The following is a 14,074-nucleotide window of genomic DNA, read 5'->3' as shown; positions in this document are numbered from 1 at the left end:
TTCAGAGTTCCCAAGAGCAGGCTGAACCACTATAAGCACTCATTCCTACCTATGTCTATTAAGCTTCTTAACATTCACATGAAATTAAATGTAGTCAAATGTAATGAAATGTACTTTTTAAATGATGGCCATGAGGGTTGTGCAATAGGCCGCCATTGTCAGTATGTGCGTCTATGTATTGTGTTTGTTCAAACGGTGTATGACTGATGATATGTGTATGTCTCTTAATGTCCACTATGTTTGTATATGTACATGTATGCGGAACTGCAGGACGGAGTCCAGAAGAAATGTCCTTACGGGGACAATAAAGTATATCGTACATCATACATGTACTTTGCTGATTGAAGTGACCTGCAGATTATAGGGTAAACAACCCAAACCTCAAATACATTTCGACCACTAGAGGTCTTCATTTACACAAGGGAAGGGAAGGGAAGTTTGCATTTAAGTGATAACAAAATAGTGATGTGATGGTTTAGTCTTTTCTTAATCTAACTATAAACACATAAGTCCCTTGTTTACTTTAGCAACAGCAACATCATGCATACAAGGAGAGTGTGTGTTGGATAGTCAAGTGCATGTTGTACCTGCATGTGCTTTGTCCCCTTCCTCTGTAAACACTTGTACTTTTTCTGCATAAAAAGATTCAATATATAAAGCACACATTCAAGAAACATTTCACATAAGACAGAAACAGATACAAGATAAAGAACATGATAAACCATTAGAAGAAAGGAGTACAAATTAATTAAACAAAATAATATTTGAGCCTCTAACGATATTCAGAGAAGTTAACTGTATAAAGTGAAAAATATGTCTATGGTACAAATGATGAACACACATTCAGTAAAGGGTTGTTTCATATGTTTTGAATATCTTAATAGGTATTTAAAACAATAGGTTGATTTAAAAATAAATAATTAGACATACAGTATACCCTAACACAGGCATATATTTTGTTTTGGGGAGAGCATTAATTGTATTCAGGCAATTAACAACCAAATTGCACATTGCTGGTTTAGCTGTAGCCATAAACATTGGTGGCAATATTTAAGAATTGGATTTTGACAGATACAATTCACATTTATTTGGACATACGAACAAACCAATACAAAGTGTGCTTTATGTTATTGTTCATTTTAGAGCAGTGAGGTACAACAGCAGTGTCAGTGATCTCCTGGCTCACCTTCTGGGTATTTGCAGACGTAGTTGTTCTTGGAGTTGCAGTTGTCATCGTTCCACTGGAAAAGGAAATGCCCTTCTTCGTCGGGCGGTGCAGAGGGCTGGTAGTGCAGAACCACACACATTTCAAAACCACACGATGGCTCATCCCAATGCCAGTTCCTATAGAAAAAATGATGCAAAGGTTCAGACATGTACCACTATTAAATTGCAGAACTCGCATTATAGCATACAGAGTTTTGACTCTGTATATGTCATTCCAAAATTCTTTCAAAGGACTGCAGACATTCCATCACTCCCACACGCATGACTTTATCCAATAACCTTTTAAATCAGAACTGACTGCAGCCTTTTTTTTACCGATATTTTCTAGTGTTCTGTGTCCCTGAAGATCCCTCATACAATTTCCACTGATGCACGCAAAACATTCATACATAAATAGTGAGAGGGTTTTAAAAAAAGAAAGAAAAAGACCTGAACTTGGCCTTGCTTCCATCCAGCCAATAGTACTGCGAGGGGCACCCTGGGCTTGTGCTCCCGGGCCTGTACCGCTGTGGGCTGCGGCGGAGGCCAATCCAGAAGTCTCCATCTCCAGCCTGCAGCTGCTCTATGAACCTCTCCATCAGGCGCTGCTCGCTTTCTGTTTCAATGCTGAGCAAGTCTCCTCCATCCGACCTGCAGGCCTGCCTGGCATCCTCAAAGGTCAGCCTCCGCCTGCTCTCCTGGATGTAGGACACCTTGTAGCATGGACGCTCTGTCCCGCGCCGACAGATCCTCTGGCCTGAACACCACAGACAAAATAGGGAACATGACAAGATGATTAGTAAAGGATATTTTTGTTTTCTGAGGACTTCCTTACGTGGCAGGAAGATAATCAACAACCTACAACAAGACAGATAAGGAACCAGAGATGTTTGCCAAAGTGTTCCCACACTTTTCTGCAGCGTGGGTAGAGTAAACATGGTAGTGCAATTACAGTGTAAAAGCTATATTTTTAAGGGCTGGAAAAAGACGTGTTGTTTTCTTCGTTATTGGTTTTGTGCCATTTAAAACAGTTTGGATGTAGTACTGTTAAACTCTGACATGTTTTAAATATACTTAGATTCTGACCACGTCAAATGCAGTGGTTTGCTGAGGGGGAACTCAGAACTGAAGTTTGTTGTCTGAATGGCTCATATCACATGTAGTGTTCAGTTGATAGACATGAGTTGACGATGATGAGAAGTGCTTCTAATGTTACTTTTGCAGAGAGAGCCAACATAAACAACCAATACAATAATGACAAATATCTCAGACTTTTATCATTTTTATGTCAACCTTAAAACATTGAAAAACAGTGCTCTGAATAAATTTGGGCGTCAGATGCCTAATTTTGTAGTTAGAAGGGACATCTTTGTGGCTGTTAATATCATAGTCAGTAGCATAATCATTTGTAAAGTAGTCTTAACATTTAAAGTAGAAAAACTGCGACATCTGTGATCTGAATCCCAAACACCCTGCTGATGTTCATTTTCCACAACATCACGTGCTGCTGTGTGACTGCAGTCTGTTTATCGTTATAACTCACATCATACTGCTTTAGGCTTCTTTACGATGGTTCTGGTATCAACCTCGTTACTTTAAACTACTTTTTAAAGAATAAGAAAGTATAATGTTGGATTCCTCTCAACAATGCAAAGCGTCGTTCAGCACTGCATGCAAACTTCAAAGACAAAAAAACACGTTCTCTGTAAAAAAACAAGATGACGAAGTCTTAACTTGGAAATAAAACATACCGTAATACACTTTCAATAAAGTTTAAAAGTGTTGTGTCTTTGCTCCGAAGTGAATTCTTACCATTTATTTTGGACGAGGATCCAGGGTAGAACAAAACGGCGATAACGGTGCCAAACAGCTTCATAAAATCCATTGCTACATGTTCACCCGAATGTGTAGCACACTTAGTGTTACAATCAAGGGTAGCTGAGTTTTTAACGAGTTTAGCGTTATATTTGCATGTAAACAGGCTAAAGATAGAGGCAGCAGAGTAGTCTAGTCTGTCCAGTCAGAAGTGGGGTGACTACTAGTGGAGGCGTGCATATGGCGTCTGGCTGGGAGGAAAAAAAACAAGAGTGACATTGTCCAAGATTTTAGCTTTGAACAGAAAGTAGGCTTTTGTGGATTTTCAGTGGTTCTTTACCCTCTATGTAAACTCAAACCACAAAAGTATGAATTTGTACAGCCTGTGTATTTTTCCTAATTAGGAAAATCCCATTTCACATGTAGTAATGTCATTATGGTATGAATAGAGTACCTTGTTCCAAACATGCATCATGCTTCCTGTATTAAAATAAACAATAAGTATCTGTCTTACACACACACACACACACACACACACACACACACACACACACACACACACACACACACACACACACACACACACACACACACACACACACACACACAGATTAAGTGCTGTCTGGGGAAAAGAGCCCAGAGGAGAAAATGAAGCGAGGAATCAGAAACAGACACAAGGTCAATACAATAATGGTGCGTTTCTAAAGGCAGAACTACATGCTTCCCTTTTTTCTGGTGAAAATACTCATCTCATGTGATGTGAGTTTAGCAGCACTTTAGCAGCACTATAACAACATGTCTGTAGTGCATGTCTTAGTGTAAGTGTTAAAAAGCACACACTGAAAACACAGAGACAGACGCAGCAAGGACAAAAAGTGACATGGGAACAGAGAGATTAAGAGGAGGAGAGAGAAAGATTTGAACAGGAATGCAACCAGAGAAGGAAGCGGAAAGGTTGGTTTTTTTCAGAACCATGCTTCCTGTTCATTGCTTTGGTTTAGTTTCCAGGCAATGCTGCTTCATTTCCAAAATATGTGTGATTGGGAAACTTTGGAACATGGGTTACGTAACAAAAATATGGATTTTACACTGCCTATCAAAAATATGAGAGTAAATCAGAGTCAGAGTAAAAGACTGGAAGACTGTCAGGTTAAATATCGGCCTGCTTCAGTTACTGTTGACTATTATGTTTTTGTCAGCAGCACCACATTACAATACTGAGATACACATGTGTTTATGCTATGGTGTCACACAATGATGGATGAATGATCAAATATTTCAAAAATGTCAGAGGCACACAATTCTAGACTTGTAACAGTAACAGAAGTCAGCTATAATCCCGCCACAACCTGCAGTTTATCCTCATCTTGTGTTGTATAATTTATAACAACATCCACCAACAGATGACCTTGGAAGGAGAGTAATAAACACCAGCTCCTCTCCATGGAGAGCCGAGACGACTGACAATCACAGGCTGTTTATTTGTCTGCAGTTTACCTCGCTTCAGGCCATCTGTCTATCTGTTTTCTTTTCTGCTTTTAACACAAGGAGGTGCGACATGCGTCTTCTTTTTATCAGACTGAGCCTCCGGATGCTCGTCACGAGTGACCTTGAATTGTTTTTCCTTGTTTTGGTCTATCAAAGTCACTCAAGTTTGTTAAACTAAGTGTAGATTTATGCAAATACTTCTCATGTGATGAAGAGCTGTGTCCTGTCTTAAAGATTATCTGTCCTAATCAGGAATGTACCACAGATCATTTCACAGCATGACCTTGACAGTAATGTTAAACTGCGTATCCAGATGTTGTCGTAAACATTTTTAATGTGGCTTATGCATTTGAAAAAATGCATCAACAACCACAGTGGCCATAAAAATTAAAAAGGTAGCCATTTAGAAATAGCCCACTGAGCAATAATGGCAGTTGGAAGGTCTTTTTGTAGAGAGGCACATCCCTTCAGGACTGACACATTGTCAGATAAACACGCTCAGATACCCTGAGGCAAAAATTAATTTGCCTGCAAGCCCATACTCTCTGTGAAATGCAAGCAGGTCTTTTATATTAGTAAAGTAAACAACGTTAGTTAAAAAATTAGAGCTTCCTCAAACTATATTTCGACAAGGAAACCTTCTTCCAGAACGTCAATATATGGATTTTGATCAACATTAAAGCCAATATATCATTAGTTGATACTACACTTAAAAGGGGTATATTTCTTCTGGTAAATTGGTAATCCAGATTTGGTATTTGGTGTGATTTCTTGATTCAATGTATACATATTTATTTGTTTATTTGTTTATTCCACATTATTTGTGCTTTTTCTTGTTTACTGGAATGGATATATAGAAACAATGGCTGTCATTGTTCAATAAGAAGGATGTTGTGTCTCTTTTTGGTTGCACTCAGCAACCCCGATGAATCACGAGTCCCATCACACGCAGAGCACAAGGCAATTGAGCTCTTTTTAATTTTGGCCAGCAGATGACACCAAACACCTGATCAAATGGGGCAACAAGAAGCAACTCCCATTCGCTTCGAAATTCGTTTTTGTTGAATGACACCAGTGGTACATTTACCCAAGTATTTAATTTACGTATACTCCACACTATTTTAGAGGGAAATATTTCCCAATCCCTTGAAACAGTGACAGTTTATGAAACATCATGGTCTTGCTGTGGCTCCTTGTCTTTTTCAAGTTGTTCCACCAAAGATATATTTTTCCTTTTAATTTATTTAATGTTTTTTTATATTTACATAACTGCCTTAAACATCCAGTATTTATTAAAAAAAATAAAGAATGACAAACTTCAGTTGCAGGTCTTTTTTCCCCTCCCCACGTCAAGACCCCTCTGATTTGTCTTGGGTCACTACTGAGGGACGCGGCAACTATGTTAGAAACTAATGGAAATACCTGACTACTTTCTGTAGAGTAGCAACAGCTATAACACTATCCCATGCATCAGTATTACCAATCAAATGTGGTCAATTATGAAAACAGTCTCAGGGGACATTGTTCTGCATAATGCATAACTTTAAATATATTTAGATTATGATACTTTAGTACTTTGTCTTTTACTTTGAAGCTATTTTAAGTTTTTTTCCGATGCAAGACTCTTAATTGTAGTATCGTTCACAGCGCTGTTTTGGAGAAAAGTATATGAGAGCAATATGTCATGAGAGGAATATTTTTTGGCAAATAATTGTTTCACATTAAAAAAAACTCCCCCAACTTTGGAGTCCTGCAACTTTTCATAATGTGCCATTCTTTCTTTTTTTTTTACTATTCAATTCAAATCTAATCATCTGCCTTACTATACTATACATGCTGAGAGAGTACAGTATAATGTCATCCAAACCTTCCCAGTATATCTTCTTTCTTACTAAACTACATAGGTGTCCTGCCCTGGGCCCGTTTTTCATTGTTTTCTAATGTGATTGTATGCCAGCGACCATTTCTCCTCTTTGTAAAATGATCCAGTAGAGATGCACAGTCCTTGTTGTAGCCCACTGGCAGCCTGCTCTATCTAACGTTGACTGCCCTAAAGTTAACGTACACTTTATGCTTAATCTGAAGAAGGGACATTCTCCCAATCATTGATACAAAATCCCTATAGTTGGAGATACATGTTTTTATAATTAGAGAGTGACAAAATGCCACATGCTGTAAAATAAAATGTGCTGTAAGATGTTTACATGATTATATATCAATGGTTTGTTAAATCCATCGACCCAACAGTTTAGCATTATTTTCAGATATCTCCATCCAGACATTGTGTCTGGCTATGCATGCAGGGGGATTACAGCAACATGAAACGAAGTATGGGATTAGAGTTAATAAGAGAAGCCGACCATTAATTTCCAAACAGGTGTCCTGGGAGGAAAGATCCTTGAACACAGACGAGGACCGAAGAGAATGTAAAAGTGACGCATCTGTGGATAGTGTAACAAATGTCTTCTCTCACCAGGGGCACAAAAACATGGATGCTCCTTTTTCACATGTCTGAGTGACAATGGCGCCTTTCAGTAGAGAGGCAACAGTTGAGGCCTATAGCTGTATACATTACGTGTAATGCAGTTCTATGGAGACAAAAGGGGTGATGTTTGTCATGCAAAGGAAAGAAAATAAGGTTAATCCTGGCAGGCTAAGGACTTCATCGCTTGTGGCGAACATGATCACCTTTCAAGCATTCAAGGTGTTTTATTCTCAAAAAAACAATTTGTTCTATTCGTGACAGTGAGTCTTTGCTCAAGGATTTTGGAAAATGCACTTGTTTTTTGGTGCAATGTGGTAGATTTGTAACTTATATGTAATGATGTACAGTATCTCAGTTATTCATTACAGAAGATATCAATACAGTGTAATTAGGAAAAGCATAAATGGTGTTCATGTATTCTCATCTGCAGGTTTGAGGTTAAGTTAGTGAAATGTGGATGAAATTTGATCATGTCTAATTATTAGGTTGATAGTTTCAAAATACATTTCCTTTTTCTGAATTTCAAAGTGTATGTACTAGGTATGTACATAGCTTTTATGGTTATATGATTTTAGGTTAAGCACATAGCCAGCAGCTATAACGTTCCCTCTCAATAGTCATTTTTTAAGCGAGAAACCTAAAACAGCAGTTGTACAGTAGTTACCCTGAGTGATCTGTATCAAATCCCACTGACACTTTAATCTGCTCGGTTTAAATCTGACAGCAAACGCTGCCAGAAGCTGCTGCTGTCTAAATCAGGAGTCACAGAAACATGGATTGTGTGTGTGTGTGTGTGTGTGTGTGTGTGTGTGTGTGTGTGTGTGTGTGTGTGTGTGTGTGTGTGTGTGTGTGTGTGTGTGTGTGTGTTTGTTCAAAAGGGTATATAATTAGATGAAGGGAGGGCTTGATAGTCCCACCTCTATGGTTTTAGGTGTCTTGAGGATGTCACATACTATAAAAGCCACACTGCACAGCTCCTTATGTGACACCTGCTCAGGTACCAGCTAACGTAAGATCAGCTCTCTATACTTACACCACCAATTTGTGTTTTGCTAAATGATCCCTTTTGTGTTTTTGATCTGACTCAGTTGTTAATGTTACTTTATTGTTTTCATTGTTGTTGATATTGATTTCTTCTTTATTTATATAGGATTTATTGATCTGACTGACCCTGCTCCAGACAGCATGAGTCACTATCTTTGTCTCCCTCTGCTGGTTGTGCTCCTGCAGCCAGCTGTGTGTCTCAACAACTGCTCGTCTGACTACCAGAGGATCCCCGGTAGGCTGAATATCTCTTTCACTGAGCCAGATAGTTTGGTTTTAACGTGCATTATGTACAAATTAGAACAGACGGTGTTAAGTAACAATCACGAAATGAGAAAATTACCTATTCGTCCTGCTCAATGTAACATTTATGTTCCTCATCTCTGTCTCTGCATCAGCAACTGTATTATAATCTTCATTTCCCCTTTGATTCAAAATGGGAAAAAAATCACACATAATTAAATAATTCTTGGTCTTTTTTCTTTTTTACTTTTCTTACGTAGACAATTCAGACATGACAGTTGAATGTGGGGCCAGAATGATCACGCTAGAGATCAACCTGTGCACAGCTCAGTGGGCAGGCTTCAACACCACAGACCTGGCTCTGAACGGGAAGCACAACACCACCGAGTGCCAGGGCACCATCGACAACAGTGTGGACCCTGCAGTTATCCGTTACAAGCTTCCTGTTAACGACAGTCAGGAGAACCCCTGCCGCCAGTCTCTGCAGGTCAGAAGGTCTCTAGTATAGGACGTTGAATATTGTTAAATTACTGGACAAATAGTAATACTACTGCAACAGGGATTTAAAGATACATATCACTTTATTAAGAATGATGTTGCAGTTTATTGGACTATATTACAATTGTGTTTCTGCAGATTGTGGATGAGGCTCCGGACCCCTCAGGTCCCTTCAGCAGCTTTTCAAGTATCCAGTCAGTTATCATTACCGGGTTCATTGACACACCCCGAACTGACCTGGGGCTGATCAGCTACTCCACAGACCTCTACTATCACTTCTCCTGCCGATACCCGCTGGAATACCTGATCAACAACACACAGATTGTGGCGTGAGTAACTTACCATCTTAAAAAAGTGTTGTTAATATACCTTATCACTTTAGCTTGAGACATATATCATAAACACAGCCATTTCTTTCAATGATTTTTCAGCTCCTCAGTGTCTGTTGCGACCAGCGATAACAATGGAACCTTCATTGATACACTTAAAATGAGTGTTTTTAATGTAAGTTGGCATTTAATGGCCTTAGACAAACTCTACTCTGCTATAAACATATTTCACTTGATGTATTTCACTCTAACATCTTATTTTTCCAGGACTCAGACAATATCTACCCTTTAGTAGTACCTTCGACAGGACTTGAGCTCCGAACCAGGATCCATGTGGAGGTCAAGGCAGTTAACCTCACAGGAACGTAAGTGACAGATTACTGGACGCACAGAGTGAATGTGCTTATCAGAAAAACGGATAGTGAAATAAAAATGGGAAAATTGTTTTCTTGTAGCAAACAGTACTTCATTGGCCCACTGTCCTTATTTCAGTTTCTATATACTGCTGGATCACTGCTTTGGCACTCCCACTGCTTACAACATGTCGAACAGTGAGCAGCACAACTTCTTCACCGGGTATGGACGCACGTGCATCATTAGTGTAAATTCTGCTATATGCATGGGGAAATAATCTAAACTCCACATCTATTTTTTTTTTTAAATATAAAGTGTATCTAAATAATCTCCATACTCTCCACAAGCTGTTCATTGGACCAAAGGACATCTGTGACAAGCAATGGCCTTTCCAAGGTCGCCCGCTTTAACTTCGAGGCCTTCCGCTTTGTTCAGCACCGCGACCAGGCAAAGTCCAGCATCTATCTGCACTGCATACTAAGACTCTGTGAACCAAGCAAATGCCAAGAGCTGTTGTCTGTAAGTTGAGAAGTCAAGAACAAATGACTTTGCTTTAAAGACATGAGAAGTTAATGCTAAATCAGCTTTCAAAGGCTAGCCAAAACTATATTATAGGATAAAGATTTGAAGTATAGAATTGACCTGTTTTTTGCATCTTGGTAATGAAAGAAATAGATATAAAGATAAAAAAAGATTTTTTGTTTTATCTGTAGTGTTGAAGAAACAGTAAAAGTATAGGTGACAGGAAATGTACGGAAAGACAGGAAACTGCAACCAAGTTTATTGAGTCAAATTGTTTTGGGGAAATTCTGACTGATGGTTGGCACCTTTTTTGAATCCCGGGCCACCAGGTAACCCACATTTGCCTTTAAAGTGAATATTTTACAATTTGACCATAAAAAACAAAACACGTGTTATTTCTAACATCTACATTTTGCATAGAGAAGCCATACTTTGACACTATATGAAATGGATTAAACTAAACCCAAATGCACGTGTGTTGTTTTTCAGGCCTGTAATGTCAGAAGAAAAAGGTCTGTGACTCCTTATGGGAAAGAAAGCAGTGAATCTGCAACTATTTCAGTTGGACCTCTTTACACTGGCAGAGAAGGTAAGTCCCTGCAAACACAATACTATTATTATTAAATTATTATTATTATTATTATTATTATTATTATTATTATAATATGTTATATAGTAAATATATATATATATATATATTATATAGTAAATATATATAGTAAACAATGATAACACGTTTTTTCTTAATTACCCTTTTTTATTTACCCCTTCTAAAGAGAGGCAAAATGCAGCTGCATACAGTGAGTATATTGTAATCAAATGAACCACTAGAAATACATGTTCTTATCTTGAATGTGTATAACTCATAAAGAAATCCCAATGATCTGCATCTGTGTGCATCAGGTTCTGACGTGGCATCAGAGAGGGATGAAGTGAACGTGACTGGCCTGGTGGTAGGAGTTGTGTTCGGCTCTGCAGCTAGTGCCTTGCTGGTTCTGGGCGGCTGGTTCGCCCTGAAGAAGTTTTATTGGGCAGGAGGATTACCTCGTGCTTTTAACTGACAGACATCAGGCAAATTGTCTTCTCCTTGTCACCTCATACTATATTGTGACTTATTCTGAGAACCAAGTATCTGATAATGTTATGATTTGTCGGTAATAATGTTCTTGTCAGGTGACCTTTGGAACTAGGGAAAAAGATTAGTATTTTATATCACTTCTTCTGTATATACTTGATGCATCTGCACTCATGTATCAGTTAGGAAGGAACAGGCAAATCAGAACTGTCTAAAAGAAGAAACATGAAATATGGAAGTCATTTCAGAACAAAGTCATTTTAATATTTTATGTTTTTCTACATTTGTTTGATACTAGCCTGTAGGTCTTGTCGTAAAAAATGTTTGCATGTACAAAATCTTATGTTTTATAAAGTATATATAAAAAAAACACAGGGGGCACATTATAATCTGCAGTATATAGGTCATATCTGTTTTGATAATATTACAAATAAAAGTCAAATCATGTTGGCGTTGCATTCTGTGGTTGACATTACATTGCACAGTAAACATATTTACAAACTAATTCACATACAGAATGAAACCAATACATCAATCAAAACCAAACACTCATAAATATTTACAATCATCTTACTGTGCTGGTACAGTAGCAAACAACAACCAAAATAATGGTTAACAACTAACACTTTAGGACAAGTATAATTCTAACTATCTGCATGTAAAAGCCCAACTTGGCAAGAGTTGAACATTTGCCAAAAGCTATACACTGTGTGGCAGAACAACAGTTCTTGCTCTGAAATAAAATATATCAAATTGCATAATAGATATTGTAAAAAATGAACTAAAATTCAATTATTCACATTATACACTTTCATAAGATAATAACAGCAGTTTATTGGCATTTTTATTATAAAAAATATGACTATCACTACACTGACTGCAGAATGTCTTCAAGCAGAGCAGAAAGTTTAACTGAGAAGTCCTCCTGCAAATGTCCAGCTGTCTGTGCAGACGATGAAGAAGAAGAAGAAAAAGAAGAAGAAGGAGACAGTCTTGTGCCTCCTCTGACCTCCAACTCATCTTCCAGCCCTTTAAACAGCCTCTCCATCCGGGCCGGAAACATTTGGCTCTGCAAGCCTGCATTTTGGCAGAAGCGCTCCATACTGGCTGTCAATTCCGCCTTACCGGGCCGTGAAGTTCCTAGCAGAGCAGCAAGCTCTGCTCTAAGAGCCCCCACCCTGTTCTGTGCCTCCACCCTCACAGAACTCACTTCCTGTCCCATACTGGAGCTAATTTCCAGCCAGTGGTCTGACTTTCCTGCCTCTCGCTCACTAGCACTGGTCTCTTTCAGATGGTTGATCACTTCAATGGTTTTAGTATGGAAGTCACTGATGAGGTCAGCGACCTTAGAGCTGCTGTGCTCCAGCGTTAGGCTCATCCAGTGGAAGGCTTCCTGGTACAAAGCCGGAGTGGCCTCTGCCTGAGCCTCAGCTGCCTCCAGACCCTGCAGATAGAGGCTCAGATGGCCACACAGGTCTTGGGTGCTGCTGCTTAGAGAGCTCTGGAGCTGCTGGATGAGGGGTGCCAAGCGCTCCCTCATGCTGGCTAGGGGGGAGCTGAGGTGGCCCGAAGAGTGGGACAACCTCTCTCGCAGTTCGGCCAGCTCTTGGCGCAGACGGGTACGCAGACGCTCCGACTCAAGGTTGAGTTTGTGCTGCATCTCCTCTACCACAGGGTTTTTGCTCTGATCATCATGGTTGTAAAGGCCAATGCTGTCTATGTGGCTCTTGTATATTTTACTGAGCAAAGAGAGACAAAAGTACAACATTAATAAGGGTTTACATTTGTATTATCTTTAAATATATTACCATGACTTGAGCGTATGGCTTCAAATGAATTTTAAGGTCTTAGATTAGTTTACAGTACTTAGTTCAGTCAACTTACTCAACATCTTTTGTGAATTCAGTCTTGTCTTGAGACTGGTTGTCTTTTAAATCAGTCAAGGGTGCCTCCCTGGTGTGACGGTGGAGAGGGTATGCTGAAGACAAAGAAAACATACATTAAAAAAATGAATACATTGCTAAATAAGGGCTTTTGTAAACAGTATTTAAAGATAAATGTATACCTGTAATTGCAAAGGACGATAGAGCGAAGATCACAACTTTTAGATGCATGTTTATCTTTCTGTGGAGGAACAGAAGATAAAAAAAACTTTACATACCATTTTATATTAGAACAAACATAAACATTTCCAGATTAAATAATGATATATGATTCATTGTATGTACATTCCCTGTTGGGTCTAAGACAGAAGACAAGCGAAAGACTAATATGTGAAAAAGTGGCTGGCCTTTACCTGAGGATCTAGGTCTGCAGGGGGACGTCTTCTCTCGTCTGACTTATAAAGGTCCTTGTTATCAGAGCATCAGCCCAAACTGCCTGTGTCAACAGGCAACACGTGGAGGGTCAGACTAATGGCAGAACACAACACAACACCACTCTCTCACACACTCACTCACTCTCTCACACACACACACACACACACACACACACACACACACACACACACACACACACACACACACACACACACACACACACACACACACACACACACACACATCCACGTTTGAACCTGCATAAAACTAACCAACTTATTGAGTCTTGAATGACATTTCTGCATTTGCCTGCATAGTTAATGAATACAAAATGAATAGTATTGTTTGGTATTACAAATAATTTCCCATCTGTCAACACTCTGTATTTCAGCAACTAGTAGAGTTTTTCTGAATGCGATGTGGAGGATTTTGTGCACCAGTGACATGGAAATGTGGGTGAAAGTTGAACTGTGTTTAGTTAGATAACTTACGAGACGTCATTAAAGGATCAAAGTCCATGGCTACCGTGATGAAAGAGTTATTCCGCTTATCTAAAGTCCAACTTTATTTCAATACAATAACAAAGTGAGTAAGACTTTGGTTACTGTACATAAAAACAGCACTGTTGGCTACAGTTAACTGTAGAACAGTTTGCCATGCTGACATATTGTATGTTCCAACATAGACCTTGTTAGAC

General features: G+C 38.9%; 3 protein-coding genes across 3 annotated transcripts; 1 reads left to right on the top strand and 2 right to left on the bottom strand.

The window, feature by feature from the left end:
• Window positions 1-545: 545 nt before the first annotated feature.
• On the bottom strand, window positions 546-3,279 carry laynb (layilin b). Its single transcript, XM_010771754.1, has 4 exons — window positions 3,019-3,279; window positions 1,657-1,963; window positions 1,187-1,344; window positions 546-632 (listed from the first exon to the last, which is right to left on the bottom strand). The coding sequence occupies exons 1-4, from the start codon at window positions 3,089-3,091 to the stop codon at window positions 571-573; spliced, it is 600 nt and encodes a 199-aa protein (XP_010770056.1). The 5' UTR covers window positions 3,092-3,279; the 3' UTR covers window positions 546-570.
• Window positions 3,280-8,179: 4,900 nt separating this feature from the next.
• Window positions 8,180-11,045, top strand: LOC104946018 (zona pellucida-like domain-containing protein 1). The gene is made up of 10 exons (XM_010771758.1): window positions 8,180-8,273; window positions 8,542-8,768; window positions 8,918-9,108; window positions 9,211-9,283; window positions 9,376-9,473; window positions 9,601-9,684; window positions 9,810-9,981; window positions 10,474-10,573; window positions 10,761-10,784; window positions 10,888-11,045. Exons 1-10 carry the CDS (start codon window positions 8,180-8,182, stop codon window positions 11,043-11,045), a joined length of 1,221 nt encoding a protein of 406 aa, XP_010770060.1.
• An 882-nt stretch (window positions 11,046-11,927) lies between these two features.
• LOC104946017 (uncharacterized) lies at window positions 11,928-13,173 on the bottom strand. Its single transcript, XM_010771757.1, has 3 exons — window positions 13,125-13,173; window positions 12,944-13,037; window positions 11,928-12,798 (listed from the first exon to the last, which is right to left on the bottom strand). Exons 1-3 carry the CDS (start codon window positions 13,171-13,173, stop codon window positions 11,928-11,930), a joined length of 1,014 nt encoding a protein of 337 aa, XP_010770059.1.
• Window positions 13,174-14,074: the final 901 nt, after the last annotated feature.

Source organism: Notothenia coriiceps, unplaced genomic scaffold (genome assembly GCF_000735185.1).
Source record: "Notothenia coriiceps isolate Sejong01 unplaced genomic scaffold, NC01 NC01_scaffold00010492, whole genome shotgun sequence".
Lineage (NCBI taxonomy): Eukaryota > Metazoa > Chordata > Actinopteri > Perciformes > Nototheniidae > Notothenia > Notothenia coriiceps.
Note: the sequence above shows the minus strand (reverse complement) of the source record. Positions and strands in the feature narration are given on the sequence as shown.

Excerpts from the sequence above, each read along its gene's own strand:
- laynb (XM_010771754.1), bottom strand. The coding sequence starts at position 3,091 with ATGGATTTTATGAAGCTGTTTGGCACCGTTATCGCCGTTTTGTTCTAC. Across the intron at positions 1,964-3,018 it reads ATCCTCGTCCAAAATAAATG|GCCAGAGGATCTGTCGGCGC; the intron begins GTAAGAATTCAC and ends TGTGGTGTTCAG. Across the intron at positions 633-1,186 it reads CGTCTGCAAATACCCAGAAG|AAAAAGTACAAGTGTTTACA; the intron begins GTGAGCCAGGAG and ends CTTTTTATGCAG.
- LOC104946018 (XM_010771758.1), top strand. The coding sequence starts at position 8,180 with ATGAGTCACTATCTTTGTCTCCCTCTGCTGGTTGTGCTCCTGCAGCCA. Across the intron at positions 9,685-9,809 it reads CAGCACAACTTCTTCACCGG|CTGTTCATTGGACCAAAGGA; the intron begins GTATGGACGCAC and ends ACTCTCCACAAG. Across the intron at positions 10,785-10,887 it reads GCAAAATGCAGCTGCATACA|GTTCTGACGTGGCATCAGAG; the intron begins GTGAGTATATTG and ends TGTGTGCATCAG.
- LOC104946017 (XM_010771757.1), bottom strand. The coding sequence starts at position 13,173 with ATGCATCTAAAAGTTGTGATCTTCGCTCTATCGTCCTTTGCAATTACA. Across the intron at positions 13,038-13,124 it reads ATCGTCCTTTGCAATTACAG|CATACCCTCTCCACCGTCAC; the intron begins GTATACATTTAT and ends CTTTGTCTTCAG. Across the intron at positions 12,799-12,943 it reads GAATTCACAAAAGATGTTGA|TAAAATATACAAGAGCCACA; the intron begins GTAAGTTGACTG and ends CTCTTTGCTCAG.